Genomic DNA, 22,973 nt, shown 5'->3' on the forward strand with positions numbered 1-22,973 from the left:
ACTCACTCACTTGTGAATGTTTCCAGGAATTGAAGCTAAGAGGACTTCTTTACACATCCCTAGCTCCTTCTCTTTCCAACTTTTAAAATACTTTGGGTTTTTATAGTCGTCCTTGTAGCTCACCACTCCTCAGTTTCCCAAAGTTAACCAACAGTTCTGAAATAGTTTTGGCCAAGACCAAGTTCAGCACACGCAAACAATTCAAAGGTTTAACAAAGAACTTTTAAGCTGCCCTTGGCCTAGGGCATCTCTCAGGTAAGAGCCCAAAGCATGCTGCTCTTCTCACTGAAGAAGCACCAAAGAAAAAGCATTCGAGACATGACACCGATTAAACAAGATTAAGATGAAGCTGCACAAACCTCTCCTTAGATCATTAATCCCCAAAGACCATGACAAGGCTTTTAAACTCAAAAGGAAGTTTTAATATACTTCTTGCCAGTTTCGGGACCCAAAAGCAGCTAGGTAAGGCAGGCAGAGCTCATCAATTGCTCTTTACAAATGCTGCATTTTCCAAGGCTGGCAATACCAGCAGTGGTACATCTTGAACAAAGCTGCAGGTGAGGAAACCCCTGCAACAGGGAATGTTGATGTGGAAAGCAGCATCCTTCCAGGATCTGTCTCCTCTCTGAAAGACACGAGCCTGACACAAGCTCTGCAGAAATGACAGGGTTCAGGACAAGGAGTTCAACAAATGTCCTGATCTCACAGCTCTCCTTAGTTCATCACCTCCTACCAGCACGTAGCAGTACGTGGCAGAATGCTTCCCTGCTACAATGCTCTAGACTCAACTCAAACCCAGCATAGCCACCAGAACTAGCAGGGGTTGACCTATTCCTGACAATGGATCCCAGTTTTCATGCAAGTACGGGAACGGGACAGAACTCCAGTTCACAGGGACCAAACGCAACAACCTTCCTGAAAAATAAAGGTGAAACACAGGTGTAATTTCAGAAGCACTTTGGCCAAACAATGCAAAATTAGGGCAACAAAACATCTTTCATCAAAAGTATGGGACTCCAGTGATATGCAGGGATTCACTTGTTGTAAGGAGTCATTCAGGGCTTTGATAAAGAAAGATTTCTTGCATTTATGCGTTGAGGAAAGACCTCTCAGTTGGGAGACATGATACTTGTCCTTCTGAATTAAGGCTCTGAAGCAATTTGAGAGTAAACATATAATGCCCTTGAAAACTGATGTTCAAAACAGAAGTATTTGACAGAGTCCTAATCAGACTGGCAGGAACTATTATAGAGCCCTTACATATTGCAAGTCAGTGATAAAAGATCCAAGCTATCTTGCTGCAGGACTGAACTTTTAAAAGGCTTTTCAGCAGTATTTAATTAACATTCCCACTAGCCCTTGTAATCCTAAAAACTGTATGTCATGCCCTTCCTAACCTAGATCATTGAAAACGTCATCTTCAAGAGTTAGACGAATGTATTTTAATTGAAGATGCTACAAACGTTGTTCTTTGCAAACTGCCAGCAAGAGCTCACAAGGAACTTGTTTTGTGGTTTTGTTAAAATATTCACTGCTACGAAGCACATTAACTGTATGGATAAATTGCTACATGCATTAATCTCTACATAAATGTACATATTAGCAATAAAAGTACGTATTACCAGCAGGTTGGTAAATTTTTTCTCCTTTGACAACAGACACATTCTGCACTGCCCAATAAGCAATATTTATATATGGTATTATGATATACCACAGCAGAACTAATGCATAGGTAAAGATAGATAGATTTTCCTCTTAATACCATATTTTTCCCTTTTGGAAGAATATAGACCACCTGACCAAATTAAATCGCATGCAGTGCCAATATACATCAGCCAACCAATGACTTCTTGTGATTATCTTTTTATGGTACCTCCAACCCCCAATCACATGCACAGCGGTTCAGAAGTTCACTCCTACTGAAAAACCAAGAACAAGTTCTCCAAACTGCATTCTCTAAACTCCATTTCACTGCTTTCTTTGCAAAGACTCTGCAATCCATAAATTATGAGACAAAAAAGTGATATTGCACTTAAGCGTCAAGAAAAAACTGAAAAGTACAAGAGCTAGCCATGATGGCAGATGAACAATATAAATCGTGCTGGTGCTTTAATAATTTCAAAGGAAGGCTGACAGTGGAACCTAGGAGAGCAAATGATGTAACATCATAAAATAAATAATGCCATGTATAAATCCAGACTTCCCCAGACTTACTAGATTCCTTTCTCCTTCAGTACAAGCAGATTTCCTCTTTTAATGATTTAATACACTATAACAAAGGTATTCATCAAAGCGAGTAACTCATCAGCGCCCCAACATCATTAAGCGCTGCGGGCTAGCAACGATGACTGAAGAACGACGTGGTGGCTTGGATTTGCTGCAGCCTGCATGGGAAGGGGCTACGTTCCCAGGTCTGTAAGGTAGACAGATCCTTTTCTGCGGGATACAAGAAACAGCATGTACAAAAAACCTTTCCCTCTTCAGGAGGACCCTTGTCCTCCTTTTCTTGGTTGTCCGTGCTGCACACAGGTGCCTTCTCGTAATACATACCGAGCAGACAATACTGAGTGAACACTAACTGCCTGGGCTACTGTAACAAAAATTGTATTCTCAGCCCATCTTCTCAATAAAATATTAAGTTTTGAGAAATTACAGGTCATCGCAAACAATGCCTGTCTGCATACCAAAAGGCTGTCACCAATGTGGAGAGGTATTTGCTTTCAGTTAGACAGAACTCTGCTCTGCTGCTAGCTCCCATGTTTTTCAAAAGGCATCCATCTAGAAATACAACATGGAGAAAAAGCTACACATTTCTGCATGTCATTCTATAATGGCTTCAGCTGTAGAGCTGAGCAGGTTTTCGACACCACGTACTAATAAGAACACAAAAGTCAAGGTACTCATCATCGTAACACAAATCTGTACAATGGAAAAAGAAATAACTTGTTTCAAGGCTTTGTCTTCAGCATAGGCAGGAGTGTACTCGCCCTTCAGGAAGCGCTGTCAATAAACAAAGAATTAATTCAAGAAAAGCATACTACACTATGCAAGGATGCTTTTCCAGCTTTGTCTATACTTCCAGTTACCTTTCTCTCAATAACAAATTATTGGTTTAATCTTAATCGACCTTCCTTAAAGACCTTAAGCAGGAAATTATAAAACACAGCAAAAAATAAATAAATACAGCCCATTAAAAAATGTATGCGGAAATAGCATTGAGAACAAAGCGTCCAAACAGTGTGCCTGCAGTAAAGCATTGCAAAGTACGCGGTCATGCATTTAGTCTAACCACTCCTACTGTAAGTGATACCATCTCCTCATATATTATTAAATAATGGGAAGGAAAACAAGATAATGATCAACAGCAAAATGCAAACACAGATTCTAATTTCAAATAGCAAACGTCTTAGAAGACGTATTTATGGCTGGGGCCATTTGCCTGGCCTTTCTACCACCTCGAGGGAGTCAGAAATTGTTATTTAACCAAATTTTGAACACACGGAAGCAACTTTCCTACCTAGAGCATTGCTGGGTTTAGTTGCCCCAAGTCCAGTGACCCCAGCTCCCTCAAACAGCCAGTGGCTCAGCGTGGCAGCGCTTGTTCACAAGCCTTATGCCCCTTTACTGGGGTGCTGCAGCTCTATCGGGATGTCCAGAAAAAAAAAAGAAAAAAAAACAACCAAGGAGATCTCCAGTCCATGGTTGTGCTGCCAGCAAGTTACCTCCTGGCAAGGGTCTGCTAATCTGACCTAAACCTACCCTCAGAGCCAGAAAAGCGTCAGCCAGCCCTGCTTCAGAAGCAATCTCTGCTGCACTTATTATTCCTGGTATGCAATGAGAAAGAACGCTTTACAACTGCTCAGAACAGAAATCTGGGTTTCTTCCAGGCTGCTTAAAAACAATCCTTGGGTTTGCTAGGATTCACATCTAGGAGCTGTGTCCCACACGTCCCTCCTGTTGTGAAAGGAGCGTCCTTTCAAAGAGATTTTGCTTTTATAATCACCCAAGGAAAAGCAAGTCAGACCATTTAATGCCATACATCCATTTTTTTCTTCGAGCCAGTGAAAGAACTACTCTGAATATCCTAAGAGTAGAATTTCATTTTCATAATCATTTCACAGGCAGAGTTTAGATGATTTAATTTTTTTTTTAGATGGAATTACCAAAGTCATTTCTCTCATTTCAGAAAACTACCAGTCTTCATTCCAATAGCTTATCCCCTCACCTGACACATCCCTTCTAGGCTTGCACAGGACATTAAAATGGTACTGTGTTTTACTTGATACAAAAGACATAAGATATCCCCTTTCTATTGTTATAGTGACAGAAATAAGCTAGCACGACAATCAGGTAAAAATCCTTTTGACTTCAACACCAGGGACAGAAGTTACCTCAATCGCAGCCCGTGGGATTAGCTGCTCAAGGCGTGACCTCACAGCAGACTAAAACACTTTCAGGGCGATGACTGCCATCAGTGCAGCACACAGCACGAAACACCACATGCACTCTACCCCCAACAAGGCCTTCACCCATTGTCAAATTTCTCTTTATTCTCATCTGTCAAAGTAAGCCAGACTGATTACCTTTCCTACGAAATTAACAATATGCCAGATTTTTTCCCCCATTCCAGCCCATTTTGGAATGCTTTGTGGGGCTTTTATTCCCCTGCAATTTTTTTCCTCCTACCTCAACTCTTCCAGCAACGCATTTTCATTACTTCACCAAACTGGTCTGAGATCTTTCTAGCATTTCTAGAAAAACTTACTAGAGGGCACTGCAAAGACACCTACAAAGAGAACATTTATTTCTGTTCATCATTGAGAACAATAGTATTTTGACTTTTCCACAGAAATAGCTACCACATGTTAGCTATCGACAATGCCACATTTGTTACAGCAGGTGAAGAGGAATTTCCATTTTTCCTGCTGGAGAAATGGATTTCCCTGCCTCGAGTTCCAGTCTTTGGGCACTCAGGGACACTATTCCTCTCTTCAGATACATGCCATACTGAAAGCAAACAGTGGCCCTTTCAAGAGGTTAAAAATAGAAAATGAAGTCTTGAAAGACTCCAAATACATACTGCTCTCAATACAGGCAAGATGCTAAAAATTAGCATTAATTCCTCCGTCTTACCCTCCTTACCACCTCGCTTTGGTGAAACCCCCAGCAGCCTCAGACCTGCCCGCCACCGCAGACTACCCTGCTGGTGTGCAAAGCACACCCAGCTGATCAAGCAGCAGACTCCCTGCCTCAGTTGTTTTCTTCCACCAGACTGATACTTCAAAACTGGTTTAGAATGTAAATACTGGAAAAAATCCCCCACACATCACAAGAGATTTGCTGAAACCAATTACTTAAATATTTTCTGAGCAGTAAACACGCTGCAGCATCCAAGAATGCTGCATGAAGGGTAAAGTAATAGTTCTGTTTCTCAGAAGCCAACGAGGCTACAGGTCACCCAAGAGACCATATTCGATGCAGCAAATTCATTTAAAGATGCACAAGAGTTGCAGTTCAGTGAATGATATTCCTGCGTGCCGTGGACGTCCTCCAGCACACCTATCCAATTCACCGCTTCAGAGCGATTACGCGATCACAAAGCATGTGTGCAGAGGAGTGAGGGGCAAAGGGGAACGCTGCTACGAAGTCAGGAGCCCTCCCATGACAGACAACGGTCAAAAACGGCACACAGGAAGATGTATGAGGAAGAAAAGACAGCCTGATTTCTGTGGGAAGTTTAAAGTCAAAAAAGGGTTGAACAATAAAGATGCAAGCAAGAACCAAACTGAAAGCTGCTGAACATCATTTCCAGTGTCTCTTTAGAAAGAAAGACCTCTGGCATACTTCATGAGAGGAAAAAAACCCTTAACAAATACCTTTAATGTTAGATCAAGCAAGAATTATCTAAGGGGACCTGGAAACAGAGGAACAGTCACATCCAATCTGAGCAAAAAGAATCCCTTTCACACAGCGCCTTGTCACAGCACAGTTGAGACAGATGCCAGGCAGCACCTCAGAACAGAGTAAACATATCAAAGCGTCCCCAATTTACCCTTTGAGCATCTCACACTCGTGAGCAAGGGACTTTGGCAGTCAGAAGCGGGTTTTGCTCTTCAGCTCAACAGCCCTCAGAAAATAAGAAACCACCAGCAAGCACTGCTGGCACCTCCAAACTGACCCGGGCAGCCAGATGAAACGTGGAGAAGGGTCCGACCAACCAACCAGGGTAAAAAAATAGCCCCAAACTGGCAGCACAATACAAGTAAGGGCAGCTCCTCTGAAACGCAGGGTCCATGAGTTGGCTTCTCCAGACCCTGCAAAGATGTCCCAGTGGGACAGAAGTATCCGTCTTTCAGCCTAGATATGTACACTTAGAGAATAATTTATGCTCTGCACATACCTCTGAATGCTTAACGTTTTAAAGTCATTTTAGCAACAGAAAAATATCAATGTTAAGACAAAAAGCCCCAAATAATCAGTACATGGACAGGATCAGAGCACCACGCGGACTGAACGTCAGGCAAGCACTCAGCACACGCTGTGCACTCTCCAGTCCTGTGTTTTTACCTCCCCATCCATCTCTTCGTGTTTGTTTTTACATTGAGGGTTAGCCTGCTCATATTTGGAGACCCTACCAGCATTTTAATAACTGAGGCAGACAAATGCCTTGGGGTAGAGCATCTGACGGTCACCGAGGAAAAGCGGCAGTAATTAGAACTGAAGTCATTTCCCTAGCAAGAGAAAAAAAAAAAAATCGCACTCTCAACACCAACCGATGACAGAAGAATACGCAAGGTGCTTTACGCTAGACAAACACAAGAGCAGAAATTTGCACGGCTTTGACCCCTTGGAAACTATTTAAATCACTGCTAAACCTTAACGATGTCTCTCCCATCCACATGGTGAGTGCGGAACCACATCCCGCAGCAGCCACGTAGGTGGGACGCTGCTGCCCAAGAGCACTCAGAGCACACGGCAGCAAGGAGAAGAGAGCGAGAAAATGGCATTAGGACTTATATCTAGACCACGCAGTAAGGTGTTGTAGTGCTTCTCAATACGAGATTCTGCTTGGGCTTTGTATTACTTCACTGCTCAGCAGGAACACTGGAGTGAGACAAGAAAACAGCCACACCGCCCCTTACACGGATACTTCACAGAAGTCATTGTACAGTTATAGGGGTGCTGCTGCAGCACCGCTTGAACATGAATTTCTGTTTGGTGATATGGACTTTGGCAGTGATCTCCTGAAGCTGGACATTGACAGTGATGATAAAGCAGTAAACATTTAGAAGCCTGCATAAACCATCTCAGTGAATTCTAAGTGACATCAAGTCACATACTCCATATCTTTTATTTATATTTACACACACACAGAGCATACAGTACATAGCCATATATAAACGCACACCATATACAGTGATGTGTACCCACCACTGTTCTCCATAATGATTATTTTTCAAACCTCTGCTTTTCAAGACAAGCATTTAAAAGTAACTGATCAAAACCATTAACCACCTTAGTAGCACCACTGATGCATTGCCTATGGAAAAAAATAGGAAATAACTTACAAAAACAACATGATTGAACCGCATTTCAGGAAAGCTTAGCAGATCCAGAACGGGTTATAATGTAGAGATAATGAAGATGCAGAGATTAAAGCCCAACATCCAGATCAGCTCCACGACTAAAACCAGAAGATAACTAGCAACAAACGAACAACATTTCAACCACAGCCAGGAGCACAGGAAAATACAAGAGTCACCTACATCACAGACTGGCATCCATCAGAAAAATAGTTTAACTGGTAACTTATACACATCACTGTTAAAAATGTAGCTTTGAGGAGTTGTTAACTCCAAGCAGCGGACAAAACCCTCCTTGTGTGTCACCTGAACAATATATCAGCTTTACAACTTTCCAACTTTTTTTCTTCCCTCTCTGCTGTGAGTTGTGCACATTGATCCTGGAAATATTCAATGCCTTTTAGACAATTTGGCTGGGTCAGGATCAATAGCAGTTAGAGAATTTCATTGTGCTTGAAGACTGGCAGAAGGCTTTGGCCAGGCCAGCACTGCCCTGGCAGCAGGGAACACCCGCCCACAGCACAATTCTGCAGCACACTCGGGTTCAGCTTTGCACCAGTGCCTCTGGACCACATCCACACATCAAACTTGCTGGCCCAGGAGCAGCAGAAGCTTCACCACTGCAAACTAACCTCGCTTCAGACCTCTTCAGCCAGAACCTAACACATATTTGCAAGCCTTACTGACCTTTTGCCACGAAATGCACAAACGTGGTCTGGAATCATAAAAAAAAAGTCCACAAGTCTTATTGACTGCTACTTAATAATTGCAAGTGTAATGAACATACAAGGAGTAGAGGAAATTACTAGATCATTGTTTATTGCTTTTTCATATATGAAATCAAACAGCTATACGTCACAAAGGCAAATGCAGTCTTTTAATGAGGTATTGTATTCAAACAAGATCCCTGAACAAACCTAATTGCACGAATCCTTTATTACAACTTTGCAGCTGTGTTATTTTATCCAAATGATATTTTTCCATAACGGATTCCTACTAAGCCGTTACCGAGCACTTTAGAAGTGAAAAAAACCTACAAGACAAATAGCCCAAGGCCTCATTTTCACTCCCAATTCTTGACTTCTTTCTCAGAGGAGTGTCTGGTGTAGCGTTAACTGCACTTATCTGCCAAGGAAAGGGGAGACACAAAGCACACGGGCAAACAGCAGCATTCTTGCACCTTCCCGAAAAGCAGCGGAGTTGTACACAGAGCTTTACTTGAGAACAGAAAGCATGTGATGCTAATGGAGCATGTCTAACTGCCGTCATTTTCCTTATTTGATCTCAGTTGAAAGTACAGTAAAATGAAGTGAAAGGCCAGTTTTAAAAGCTTTGCACAGATTCTTGTCTCTTCTGAAAGTGTATTAATGAAACAGCTTCCTGTTTCATTTTCTAAAGACAAACAAAAGCTTTCATCTAGCTTGTTTACTCACTTAACCTCCTAAATTCCCATGAAGCACTGTAGCTTTGATTGGCACAGTTTTTGTCAGAGTAAAATAAAAAGCCTAACTGTAGCTTTGCAAACATATTAGCAAAAATATTTGCAAAAATATTTGCAAGTATTAGCTTTGCAAATGTTAGATAGATATGTAAGGAAAAATGGATCTGTTCATTTATAATAAAGATTATTCCATCAAAGTGGGAAAGCAAATATGTTTAAAAACTTACATAAAAATGGAAATACTAATATTGCATATATTAAACAAATTACCATACCAAATTACACATATGGACATGACCTGATTACTTAGTCAGAAATGTTTAAGAAAAACAAATTCCTAGGTCACCATTAGAAGGAATTGGCTTATATTCCTTTTTTCCTCCCCCAATTTCCCCCTAACAGTGAAAGTTCTCAACTTTCCCTCTAAATATTTAAAACCTCCTAAACAATAATTTGACTAAAGAGTGCCAGAGGGGGTTAGCGCACAACTTCTCCCTTCAGTTCACCTGAGAGATGGCTCATTTTAGCTGTATTCCTTCTGGCCCATTAAAAAAAAAAAAAAAAGAAAACCAGCAGACGCAACACAGACGACCTGTCAGCAAAGACCCCCAGACTGCGGGCAGGATCAGGGAGCCGCATGCAGGTACTGCAGGCTCCTGTTCAGGCTCCCCCGGACTGCTTTGGGCTAAACAAGAAAGCTCCAAGCAAGCTCATTCCAGCTTAATCAAGTCTTTCACGTTGACAAACTGGGCTCCGGTCCCGATATCCCTCTCTGCGTTGAATTGGCACGCAGACTGCACGCCATGCTCTGACAGCTACCTGCCTGGCTCGTGCTCCAGGTCAGGATGCTCAACACGAAGCAGAATTTTCAGCTCAAATAAAATCAAAACAAGACTCGGATCTGACCTCTGCATATCACATTGGAGGACAGTACTCGACTGACATGGCTTTACGTTTAAGTTGTTAAATAAACAGGCCTGACTCCGTTTAATTTGATCAATTATGGCAACAAAACCCCAGAAGGAACAACTCCACAGAAGCAGAGCAATACTCATTTCCAGCACTGACAACTGCACGTTTCAGATGTGTAACAGATGGCTAAGAAAAACCTGCGCAGACTGTGTTGATAGCACCCTTTTGCTTTGGCTCTGCCTTCTTGATTTGGGGATGCAAAAGCTCACCTGACTAGGGCGAGCTCAAGTATGAGCTGCTGAACAGAACTTTTAAGCAAAGACAGACACACCAAGTATTTATACTTAACATTTCTTCCGATTCATGGACTGCAGCCAGGTTTCAAGTGCTCTCGCAATACAAACATTTACCTTCATATGACAACAAGCTCTTCAACCTGCCTGGACAGGGGAATCCAACTAGCTGACTACTTACTGTCTGAAATAAAGCTTCAGCTGATAACATCTCCCCAAACACAGTTTGGGTGCAGCTCCAAACTTCTTTTCATATGCTGCAGCTGAAGGAGTCACATCTCAGAACGATGGAATAATTTTGGTGGAGACCTCTGGAGATCATCTCAGCCAGACACCTGTTCCAAGCAGGTCAGTTTAGATCAGGCTGTGCACAGATCTGGCCAGCCAAGCTGGATGCACCTCCAAGGATAAGCATCAACAGAAGGCAAACAAGCAAGAAGGGTACCTGCATCCAAAGCAGGAAAGCATTGTGAGAGAGATGCCCCCAACCTTGGTTTCCGCTACGTTGTTTCTGACACACCACAAAACGGTTAAATACCTTCACATTGAAACCACAGAAATCCCAAGCAGCAACACAAGCAAAGCCACAGCAATGGCAGCATTAGGAAAGCTGTTTTCTGAGGAATCCAGTAATGGAAGCTATGCAGTGTGCCTGACCCATTTGTGACCATACTTAGAAGCAAGGAGGAAGATGCAATACACCAATATGCTCTGAAAATCAGAGCTGGAACGTGTTCGGATGGGCAACAGGAGGAGCAGACCTGCCTCCTAGCAGCACGCCACTCTCCAGAGTGCACCTTCCACTCATCCCACAATGTAAGATTCTGTAAAACCTCTTGGAAAAAAGTTACGCTTTCCTGGTGGAAAACGATCGCTGTACCATAACCTCACCGAATCCCAAGACCCTTTCTTGACTGCTGAGCTCGCTGATGGTAATTACGGTTTTGCTTAGGCTGACAATGCTGTTGAGCACACTGCTTTGCCACTGAGACCAAAGGACACAAGTTCAACGACCAGGGGAGTCAGCGAAGGCTTCAACCTCAACGCAGAGGTGCTAACCACCTTCAGTGTCCCCAAGCGCCTCTTTACATCAGTTCCTGACTCCAGCTGAGCTCCACACTGCAGAAGTTAACCCGTTCCTCTGCTGTGTAAACCGGGTTGGGTGTTTGTGGCCACTTACCCACCAGCTACAGCCACTTAGTACAACCCAAGCACAGGGTGAGCCATCACCACCCTACAACTGCGAATTCACTCCAAATCCAGCACCACAGGACACAGGGAACACGAGGATCTCAACCACCACCCTTCAACCCCAGTCTCTCTTTCCCTTTCTGCTGTGACCTGCTATGTGTTACCAGGCATAGTTTTCTCCTCTGCATTAGGACTCCAGCTAGCATTAAGGTAAGGTTTTTAGCATATCTTTCACATTTGCATCACAGTCGCTGCCTGCTGCAACAAGCTTTCTATTTTAAATAATACATGCTGATAGAACAGCATTAAAATACAAAGCAACTTGCAGAAATAAGTTAGCTCACGCATCGCAGCACAAAACAAGTTTCAAAAGATACTACAAGCAAAGCTTTTCCCAGATTCTTTAAGAATTTCTGCTGTAAAGTCTCCCAGTCACCAAAATACTACCTCTGAGATAAAACCACAGACATTTTCAGCTGAAGGGCAGACCTACCCCGCCTAGGCATCCACCACTGACCACTGTCAGACACTATTATAAAGCTAAAAATTCCTTTGGTCTCATTCTCCGTGTCCATTCTGGGTTTTATGTAAACAGCCTGCACAACCTTCTCCTGAGAAACTTTCTAACTCAAACACACCTTAATCACAGTATAATCAAATAATTAGATCACAGTCCCTGGCAAGTCTACTATTAACACTCAAAAGTTATGTTTAAGTTTAAAAAATAAAAGATTTTTTCCCCGTTTCAATCAATTCAGAGTACATTATGGCTATCACAAATGGGAATCTTTTCTTGCAGACTAACTTCCCTTTTTCAAAGAAATATTTCCATGAGAAAATTGTCTATTAATGTGTGCAGTGGCTCTTAAAAAGACCTACAAACAAAAAACAGAACTACTGAACACCTCCTTTTGGTTATAAAAAGGACGAAGCATAGCTTTCCAAGAAAGCCAAGCACTCATGTCACCTTCACCTGTGAAGGATGCCCAGACAAGAGCGTGTAAAAGCACTACATCAGGTCTGTAACAAACATCCGCTGCTACAGGTCCCATTACAAAACAAAGCATTTATGGAAGAGGGATCTGCAGGGTGATGCACTTCAACAACAGCACCAATCTGCATATACAAATATGTTCTCAAGCATATGAATATGTTAACTTGCTGTTGTGGTTTTGTTTTTTTTAAATCAAAACCTGTGCTGTTTCTGCAAAATGTTGTTTGTCGCAGTGCCTGGTTTTGAATCACCCAGCACACATGCTACACAGTTCCTCCTTCCCAGGACCGTACTGTTACCTTACTTGCACGAGAGGGGATATAAATCACAGAATATTAAGTCCAGAAAGAAGCTGTGCCCTTATTTCAATGGGATTTCTTTGCAGCACTCTTCTTACTGCCAAGATTAAAGTGTTATTACATTGTCTCCCAAAGCTTTTTTTTGTTTTCTTTTTTTTTTTTTTTTTTTAAATACGGCTTGCATATATTAAGAGTGGTTTTCATCCTCGTAAACATGGAGGAGAAAAAGGGAGGGGCAAGTTATTCACATCTGCACCCTTACCAGTTTCAGGTTGAACACTATCTCCTGCCCAGACCAGTACACCCAGCCACAGCAATCCAGCAAAGCTTTCCTCCCTGGAAACATTTCCTCCCTCTACAACATTTGAGCTCCAGGCATTTAAGCAACCCCAGAAGCCTACGAGCCTGCCCAGTGTGACTCAGCTGCTGGGAGCAATCGCAACCAGGGCAGCCAGATAGGCCACAGGCTAAAAATTTGTCATGGAAGCTATGAAATAGGATGTTATACACCAATACCTAACAATCCAGGTGCCCAAAGCTAGGTCACCCTTGCGTTACCATTTGCACATACTGCAGACATCTCAAACACCCGCGCATTCAGTGCCGAGGGCACCTCTTCCATAAGGTGTCACTTCCCTTTGCATTGTCAGTCTCGTGCCATCCTGGGAAATCAGCTCGGGCTTCTCACCAGTTTAACTGGGTTCAACTATACAGAGAAAAAGGCAATCCTGGATACCAGTGCTATTACTTTTTTTTTTTTTTAAATAATTCTCCTAAATTATCAGTTAACAGAATTTCATCAAAAAAAATCTCATTGGGAGCTATAACTGTCTGGAGATTTTAGGAAATCTGGGGCTACATAGAAAGTATGATGTAAAAGAGATGACAAAACATAACTGGACACTGTCTAACGAAAGCCCTCTCTGGGGTAGGCGAATGAAAAAAGCAAGACAAAGCAATGTCCAATGGCCATAAAGCACAACAAAAACACAACACAGGAAGGACAACATCTTCTGGTGAGCGTTGAGCATTTCTTCTGCACAAACCTGAGTCAGATCTCCAACAAGTGCATATAGAAAACTCGAAAGGCCCAGTTCATCTGAAGGTTTACCACCTGGCTGGGAGTCCAGAGGTGTGATGGCTGAGGAAGCCTGCAGCACTGCTTCCCAAACTCGCGGTACGAAACGCTCACTATCACAAGCTCCTTCTTGCAGAGGCTGTACCAAAACTGAATGCCTAAAGGCTAGTGGGATGGTTCTTAGTCCCCAAACTATGAACACATCAGATGCGACATCCACATCCAAACAGCAACCTGAGAACATTTCAACAAAAGCTCATTAAGTTTGCATAACTTGCTTTTAGTTCCTGGTAGAAAAAATTCTATTAACATGGTCAAAACTACTATTAGACTAAGGTGCCTGGGTATCTCATCGATTAAATTAAATATCATTAATTTTGAACGCAACTCATAGATCATTCTCTAAATGCTATGCCAAAAATATAATTGAGTCTTCATTAAGTGATCAGATGGGAAACAGGAGCTCTCTCCCCACTACACAACTCAAGGTTAAACTGCAGCTCACACAGGATTATTAAGAACCGGCACAGACCCCTCACCTTCCAGAGCCCCAGAAAGGGGCTGGTTTTGTCATCCCAGATCCACCCACTCCTCCTTCCAGCTCACCCGTAACCTTGAGAGAATGGGAGAGGTGGAGCTGCTAAATGAAGATAGATTTTTCAATACAGTCAAAGGGACTTAAGAAAAAGGAAATTATCTCCAGCTACAATTAAAGTATCACCGCATTCACTACACTATGTTCAAGTTTTAATTTAAATTAGCTCAGAACAAAGCAAGCTGTCCTTTCAGCCACATTCTTGTCATTTCATCTTTGTGGTATCAGTGTCAAGACAAAAAAAATTCCTAGCCTTCCTAACAACTTAGTATTACAGCTATATTTGGTCACTCTGTGTGCAAGCTGGAACTCTACTTCTTAATATTTCATAGTTAGAACTAGACTTAAAAAGAAAATTGGTAATTTAAGATGCAAAAGACAACACTGGTAAAACATTTTGAGGAAAAGGTTTAGGTGCCTGATGCAGCTTCACAGACAGTTGGGACAAGAGGAGAAGCAGCACTGGAACTCACTAGGGCAAAGACTGAATACCGGTACTTGAACGCAGATTTGGAAGAGAGCTTTGCGTAGGGTCAGGATCCAGAGCTGGGTTTTCCTAATGGACAAAACAGGCCCTCGGCTAGCACCAGGCTATGCCAGAGGGCACCGAGGACCATGGGCAGGCTCTGGGTGCACACAGAGATGCATTCTAGTGTTGCTCTGCAGGAAAAGGACTATTAGCAAAGTCTCAGTACATTGGCAGTGTTTCCCTTATGACTCCAGAACTGTACGTTAAGATGCAGCTTTAATGATCTTGTCCTGCAATTATGCCTCTAGATCACAAGTTTTTTATTAGACCTTTTATTTCAGCATAATTGGTTATAAAGCCATAAATGTGATTTTTCCAAGAGAAATATTTTGCAGAGATGGCACTTTGAATCCTCCCCCCCAAGACATTGATCTGTTATTGATCTGGGATGAAAATACACCACTGATTTTACACTCAAGTATTGATCGAGCGAGGTCAATTCCAGCAAGATATTCGGGGTACTAAAAACGTACGAGTGCACAGCTGGAATGAGTTATGGTACTTCCAAGCACACAAATTCCTTTCCTTATAAAATCATAGTTGAACAGCTTGCTGGATTGCAGACTACTTGCAGGAGGGGCTTCGGCAGCTCATGGATTGATTACAGGGGAAGGCTGTGATCCCCATTTTGCAGAAAATAACAGAGGATTTCTTGAAAGCAATTTGATGAGAAGCTGGCTGCTTACCCTAGCTCCTGTGGGCCCAGCCAGTCCCGCACAGGCACACCTGTCCAGCAACGCTCTCCATCCCGACACACGCGCCGACAGTCAGTCTGGTCCCCACGGCACGCCGGGATTCCCATCTGTCTGTCTCCATGGCTACACCGGCAGAGCAAGGAGCATCCTACAGCACATCCTACAGCAGCCAGGCCACCAACCCTCCGTGGTCCCTCGCCAAAGGGGACCACATGCACGGGTGGGTCGGAGAGGGGCACGGCAGCCCCTGCTCGGGCTGAACGAGCCCCGAGCCTCGTGAGCTGCTTTTTGTTGCCCTCACATGCTGCAAAGCGAGGTGGGTTGTCTCAATTCAGGTGAGCCAGGAAGCATGGCAGGGATCACAGAAGAAGTGAGGGGAATCTGAATACTAAGGGCAAGTGTCAAATAGCAGCTTTGACTTTGCCAGGAAGGCGCTTTCATTTGCCATGGCAGGAGTGGAGAAAGAACCATTTTGTACATGCTTGTACTTTCCCAAACGCTGCTATTCACAAAAGTCACAATGAAGTTTTAATAAAGAACATACGTGCACTAACTGCCGTTTAAAGAACATTCTCAGGCACTGCTCTGTGGTGCTTTAGACTTGAATTACCCCGTTGCTCTCTGAGAAAGCTTCCTTTTTTCATTTCTCATTGCCCTACAGTCTAGTTTTTAATCAAAACCGGAATAACTCACCCTAGTAAAAATCCTGGAGTCGTGTCTTTTGCTATTAGTTACCTTTCGAAATGCCACTATCCGACTAGTTCTCTGCTACACTTCTTTAAAATAGACTATTATGAGATTTGTATTGAAAATCAATCATTAAGAGCTGCAGGTAGTCTTGGCCTCCTTTTGTGTTGCAAGGCACATCAGTCAATCTGAAATAAAGCGTCATTGTCTGACTTGCAGCCCACACCATGCAAATCCTGGATGCGTTGTGCTGCAAGTCCCAAAGACAATGACATCATCCATCCCTATGTGGGATCTGCTGGAGGTAAAGCACCAGGATTCCTTCCCACTATTATTTCAGAAAGCACAGCTCAAATGCTGATGCCGTCCTCGCAGCAATCAAGAAGCATGTTCACGTGATGAAGCACAGTTTCAGCCATGCAATTCCAACGGTAACATTTTCTCCCATTTTCAGCCATTAAAATGCGAGAGACTGTATACACAGAGCCTGCAATTCAGTTTGGAAGATCTTTGTTAACAGCAGCAGTGAAAAGGAGAAAAAAGCCCACAGAATTCCTCCACTTAAAGCACAATCTCAAAACATATGCTTACAATCCTGGAAATCTTTGAGAGATTTAGTGTGTTAAACAGCTGCAGCTGAGCTTAGAATGAACATTGCAAATAAATGCTAATGAGATGCTTATAGATCCTGAACAAATTGATTTACTGAGATCTTGTCGAGTGTCTCCTATCAAGGGTTTGTCAGAGTAAACAACCAAATCCTTATAAACAGAAGTGACTCATTCATTACAGCTGGAAAAAGACTTTAAATAAAAATCCAGGCTTTAGTTCAGGAAGACGATGAACCAGCCACATACATGCATATCCATACGTGTTTTATGTTTTGTTTTTTGTTCTTCGTGGTTTCAAAAGTACGAATAATGAAACAATTATGTTTTCCTGCCTCTGCAGAAATTTGTCAGCAAGAGAAGTAGCAAACGGTGTCGTTAAAAATCTACGTATAGTTTAGCTCCCCAGAAGCTGCAAATTATGTTGCAGTACCATGACTAGGTTTAAAGTCTCAAAAGCAGTTATCAATGCGAGAACTGCCCAAACTAAAAGGAAAACATAAATGCTTACATAAAGCTTTAGAATAAACCCATGCAAACCAGATGTACAACAAGGCGATGTTCACATTTTTCACTGGAATTTGTTTTAGTACAACCTGTGCATTTGTGACCAATGCCTTGGAAATCACACAGGTATGAACTCCGTCATCTTTAAATGAGTCTTATTGTTCATAACACTATGTCATATTACATCAGTATGAACAATAACCCACACTGGAAAAAAATGAGGTAGAAATTTAGTTGCTATGTATCAGAAGAAAAAAGGTTTCTAGTTCAACAAACCTGGATCACTGCACGGTATTGTAACTGTTTTGGACCATTTACCTATAGAAGATAAATGTTTAATACTTTTGTAATGGCAGGCAGGGAAAGCGAGAACACGTATCCTCTGTCCGTGCACAGCCAGTTTCTCTCACCAAATGAGAGACTTGGAAACATGAAATTCTCCGAAGAACTGGGATAAAAAGCAAGGGCCAGTTTATTAATGCCAACAGTCTTTGGGGAGGTTGTGCAAAAGAGATTTAGCAGGGAAAAACAAATGCAACAAAACCAATCCCTTCACCCTTTCATCTTCTGCAGCTCTGCTTACTGACAACCCTGGCAGCTCTCAGGGGCGGCCGGCTCAGCAGCCTCAGCCTCCCACTCCAGCAGGAGCAGCCCCAGACCCGGTTCCTTCTTGCTTTGCACAAGGTCCTCAGGAATCATGCACTGCTTTTACCAGGTACCCTTGCAGAGATATCCATTTTAGATGACGGTGACTTCAGTTTTTTCTAAAACAAAGCTTTCTTTCCACAGAAGAGGAGCCATCCTCTAAACTCGGCTAACCGCACACCTGAAAGATGGGCTTGCACTACGGTCCCAAAAAAACAATCTTTCCCCTTCTTTTGTTCTTGCAGGAAAAGAACTTGCCAAAGCCTAATAACTAGCTCTTCAACAGCAGCACAGCACAGCAATACGCAGCACAAAAACTGTTCAAAGTCTGTTTTTTTTATTTCAATTAGCACTTTAAAGAAAATTTAAATGAAAGCAACAAATGTGAGAACTATGAAGCAGCAGTAGCAAAGACAGACTATCCAGATGTGTTTACTTATCCCAGAAAAACATCAGCATTTTTGCATGTAAGTGGACATGATTTTTGGGTGTAGCTCTGCAAAATCTGAATAAGGACAAGCCCACGCTAAAACTCTACAACTTGAGTGCCTTTTGCATGTCCTACCCTCTTTATGCCTAACTCTGCCAAAGAGCTCACGGTTAGCATTGAACAAGAGGTCTGTTGGACACAACCAAGCCTCTAAGTGCATCTCCTACGCATTATTACACTACTACCACATTACTTGGTTTATCTGAAGATGACATGAAGGACACCTCACAAACATTACGGAGGCAGTATTTCACTCAGGTTAGGCAATGGGTAACTCTGACATTCAAACTGACGTTTTCTTCCTCAGAAAATAGCCCAGCCTAAGCTTCAGGTGATTTACAGCCGAAACATGCACGAGCAGTAACGCACTGCCCAGCAATCAGTTAATTTGTAAGGCATTAGCGCATGGAGCCTAACAAACACGAGGTACTTCCAGAAAGCAAGTTTCTTTTGACTCCTGTCTCGATTTAAAAGCCCTGTTTCAAACCCACCATACTATTACTACCAATCACTTGATATTTATCTCATCCTTTTAAAGACACTGTATACCAAGCAGAGCTCAAAGCCTGAAAGGTTCAGATGAAATAGCTTCATTTCAGACCCACGTCAGTCCCCTGCGAGAGGTGTTCAACACAAGTATCTGGCAATCAGGCCATCCCATACTCCAACTCCAGCTCCTCCGCTTGCTTCTGTCAATAACCTCACTCATATATCTTTTACTGAGCAAATTTGCGTTTCTTGTAGATGGAAGTTATCACTGATCCATTTTGCACTGAGCTTAGACACCTTGAGAAGAGCAGAAAGTATGTTTTACTTGCAAATAGCAGAGGTTTCAAAAACTTTAAATGAAAACACAAAGAAGTCCCATGTCTTCCCTATAACGTTAGCTTTCAGACACTGGAGTTATTCTGCCAACACTTAAGGAAACTCACACCCTGAGCAACACTCCAGTGCTGCCAGGACAAGTGGATGAGCATGGGCCATATCTCCCTCTACAGTCAGACTGTCACACAAATACAACAGGAACCATGAATTCTGCCAATGATATGGGTAAAAACTTACTATAAATCTGTATTCAGATCGATCAGCTACAGCACAGGCCAAACTTAAAACAAGAAGACTTGAGCAGAAAGCTACAAAAATAAGCAATATAGAAAACCTCTTCAGAAGACCTCCTAGGACCTAACGTTTATTGAGGAAATTAAAAAGCAACTCAACCACAGTTATTACAGAATGACGCCATAAAATGTTAGAGCGTATTTCAATTCCTTGTTACCTCTGTCCACAAGCTTTAATTCTGGATTTCACATTTTGAGATGAGTAATTATCCACTTGACTGGATGGCCAAGCAGGGTGGTCTTCTGCTCAAACCTGCAAGATTCTCAAGATGCATTTGCCATCGCAGAACACCCTGCATTGTACAGGCACAGCTGTTTCGGGTTTGCTAGGAAATAGTCATATATAAATCCTGTAACTGTTAGTTCACAGCTACCGAATGTAAAAAGACTGCAGATTTGGTAGCACATCAACAGCTCACGTTCCTAGTCATGACGCTGAGGGAGGGATACTCCTGCTCTTTCTGTTAGCACATAGCAGTATACTCCCCAAAAACAAACCTTTCCTTACAGCAGAGATCTTGCACCTCGTGTCACAACAGTTCAGAACTTGCAAGGTACAAAGCTCCCTGAATGGAGAGACATAGGAGCAATAGCAGAATAGAAAGCAGAAAAATGCACACAACATTCAACTGGAAGTTTAGTTTTTGTTAAAGAAGGATGCTTTTCCTAGAGCTGTCTCCACATTAGTGAAGAAAACATAATACCACACTATGTGAGATCTACAGCCCAGATACCAAGGGCAACAGCAGAATGTTTTTTAATGAATACACATAAGCCTGGCCATTTCTACAGTACATTCTCCTTGTTCTCCTCCAGCACCTACAGCTGTTATATGGGAATTGTAGGGGGTAAATGGCTGCTCAGACTTCTGCTGTCCCTTCACTGACCTGTTGCTCATCAACAAGTCTAACCTTGTCTGCATGTGATGTCTGCCTCGCGTTCTGGGGCAGCAAGTTCCACAATTTAAATCCCCATTGTACAATACAGTTCCTCCTATAATCCATTTTTAACCAACCTGTGAGTTTTCCCAAGTGAATTGTAGTTGTAACACTTCAAGGTCTGATGAAGAGTATCATGTACTCACCAGCCGCCTTCTCCAGCCTCAGCCTCCTCCTCCCCAAACAAACTACTCAGAGCTTTTCCCTTTTCTCACTTCCTTCCCGAGATGCAGAGACTAGAGCTGCCCACACCAGTGTTTTATGGAGTAGCTGATAACATTCTCAGTACCTCTCCCTGCTGAATGAGGCACTGCACTTGATCGACTTTTTTGGCTGCCGCTGCACACTGCGCTAATGGCAAGAAAGAACTGGCACCCGTGGCTCTGCGTGCCAGCACTGAGCTCTCCTCAAAGCAGTACACACACTGACGTTCACCTGCTGCCTTTTGCTGGCATGCTGGATGCTGTGAGGTCCTTCTGGATGGAGCTCCTCACCGTCAGCACCACCTGTGATTACCCTGGTCCGCGATCTGACACATCTCACTACAAAACTGCACAGCGGAAGAAAACACTTGACTGCATTTCATTTCTACAGCAGCTAAATATATCCGTCTCAAAATGCTGACACTAGCTTACTGGACTCTGTACAGTTGAAAAAACACAAAAATTCAGAGTTTTACTTAAGAGATTCTGCTCTATTATGTACCCCAACAAATGTATGCAGTTAAGAAACGCTGATACCCACTTGGACTGTGTTTTCTGACACTCAATCACTAAGGAAAGAGTTTTTAAAAAGCTACACTGAATTACATGTTGCTCCCAAGGCAAAATACATCAAGGCAAACTAACAGGAAAAATACTTTAGAGCCATAGCAACTGCAGTTTAGGACCCTCACAGCAATTAAATATTGATGCTGTTTTCTTTTGTATAATTTAAAGCAAACTACAATGACAAGTCGTAGTAACACTGAAAAATAAAAGTGATATTGAGACGATTGAGATGTCGCAAAGTGCTTATTTAGTAACTGAAAAGGAAACCTCAACACTTCATTATTCCTTCCCATAAGCAAGACTAACACTGCTTCTCATCAGTTGTCCTTGCAAAAGGGTGGATGCTTTTAAACAGCTTTTCTAGCTTTTCAAAGACCTGAATTCTCTGCTTTCACAGTGTGTTCTCAGCATTCCAGGGCTGGAAATGAAGCGTATGGGGAATAATGTTGGACATTGTCATGAACTGAATCTGTACAACCTAAAGAAAAGCACTTATTTCCCATAACAAGTCCAAAAATACGGTCCAAGATTAAAACAAAAACAAAAAAAACAAAACCTACAAAGACAACGTGAAGAGTAACATCTCAACTACTAACCTATTAAAAATATATATACATGCCTTTGCCTCTCAGGTAATTAATAAAATGAGCAAAGGAATATCATTTCACACTTTTTTTTCTAAATTACAAAGAAAACATTCTCAAAAATACCATGACATAAATGTGACAGAAGTAATCAAACCACAATCTTGGGATTTTAGAGAGGTTTTGGCGTTCAGCTTGCGTGGTTTGTTTTTTCTTTAATGAAACCAACATCTCGTAACTTCACAATTACCTGTTTTGACAATACTGTTTCACAAACACATTCAAGTTTCACTAATTGTATCTCACATACAGTACACAACTGCACTTTATTTAAGTGACTTTCTAAAAAACAGCCTACACAGTTGTGTACATCACGAAACCTTTTAAACAGGATCTACCTACAGCATTTAACATTAAAGTGGGAGTGTTTTTGCAACTTTTAATTGCTTTTCAAGCCACTAGTTCTAAAACATAAAATAATTTAGAGAAAATTAAAATGTTACTTAGTATGCAGCTTTAATTCTAGCAATTTTACTTGACTTTAGCCATGGAAGAGAATTTTTAAGTGAAGCTGCATTAATTCCTAAACATAGAAAATGAACAGCATATGAATAATTTATTGATGGCTTTTGCTTCATGTCAGCAGCTTTGCTGGAGGAAGTGATATTTATGAAGTCCCCCAGGACACGAAGAAGTTAAAGATGTGCAAAGAAACTGTAGGATAACGTTACCACCTCTGCAGAACGATATTTAAGGTATGCAGGTGTCATGGGATGTTTCTCTGATCACGTTGTACAATGCTGAAATCCAGATTTTTCAGGGTGGGAGGAAGACAACGATCAATGAGCTGATACAAAGAAGGCCAGCATCTTTCCAACTGTTGATAAGTAGGACCATGATCCTTTATGCACAGCAGGTATTACAAGACGACATTATAATTCTGAACCGTTTTCCACCTCCCCTTTAACCACCCTCCTGCCACATCCACATCCTGCCTTAAGGAACGCCTCACCAAC

The 22,973-nt window shown here is 42.2% G+C and overlaps 1 protein-coding gene and 1 long non-coding RNA gene across 12 annotated transcripts in view; one reads left to right on the forward strand and one right to left on the reverse strand.

Moving 5' to 3' along the window:
* The window catches only part of NEO1 (neogenin 1), a 191,536-nt gene that overhangs the window by 141,011 nt on the left and 27,552 nt on the right, over positions 1-22,973 (reverse strand). The window contains exon 1 of one of the 11 annotated variants that reach the window (XM_040570216.1): positions 15,642-15,732. The exons of the other annotated variants lie outside the window; for them this stretch is intronic. Within the exon in view, the coding sequence (XP_040426150.1) occupies positions 15,642-15,717 (76 nt within the window). The 5' untranslated portion in view covers positions 15,718-15,732. Of the gene's footprint in view, positions 1-15,641; positions 15,733-22,973 lie in introns of those variants that run through there. 11 annotated transcript variants of the gene reach the window in all.
* Positions 15,003-18,395, forward strand: LOC121076145. Its single transcript, XR_005823355.1, has 3 exons — positions 15,003-15,926; positions 17,986-18,127; positions 18,303-18,395. It is a non-coding gene; the product is annotated as an uncharacterized LOC121076145 (long non-coding RNA).

This window comes from Cygnus olor, chromosome 11, assembly GCF_009769625.2.
Source record: "Cygnus olor isolate bCygOlo1 chromosome 11, bCygOlo1.pri.v2, whole genome shotgun sequence".
NCBI lineage: Eukaryota > Metazoa > Chordata > Aves > Anseriformes > Anatidae > Cygnus > Cygnus olor.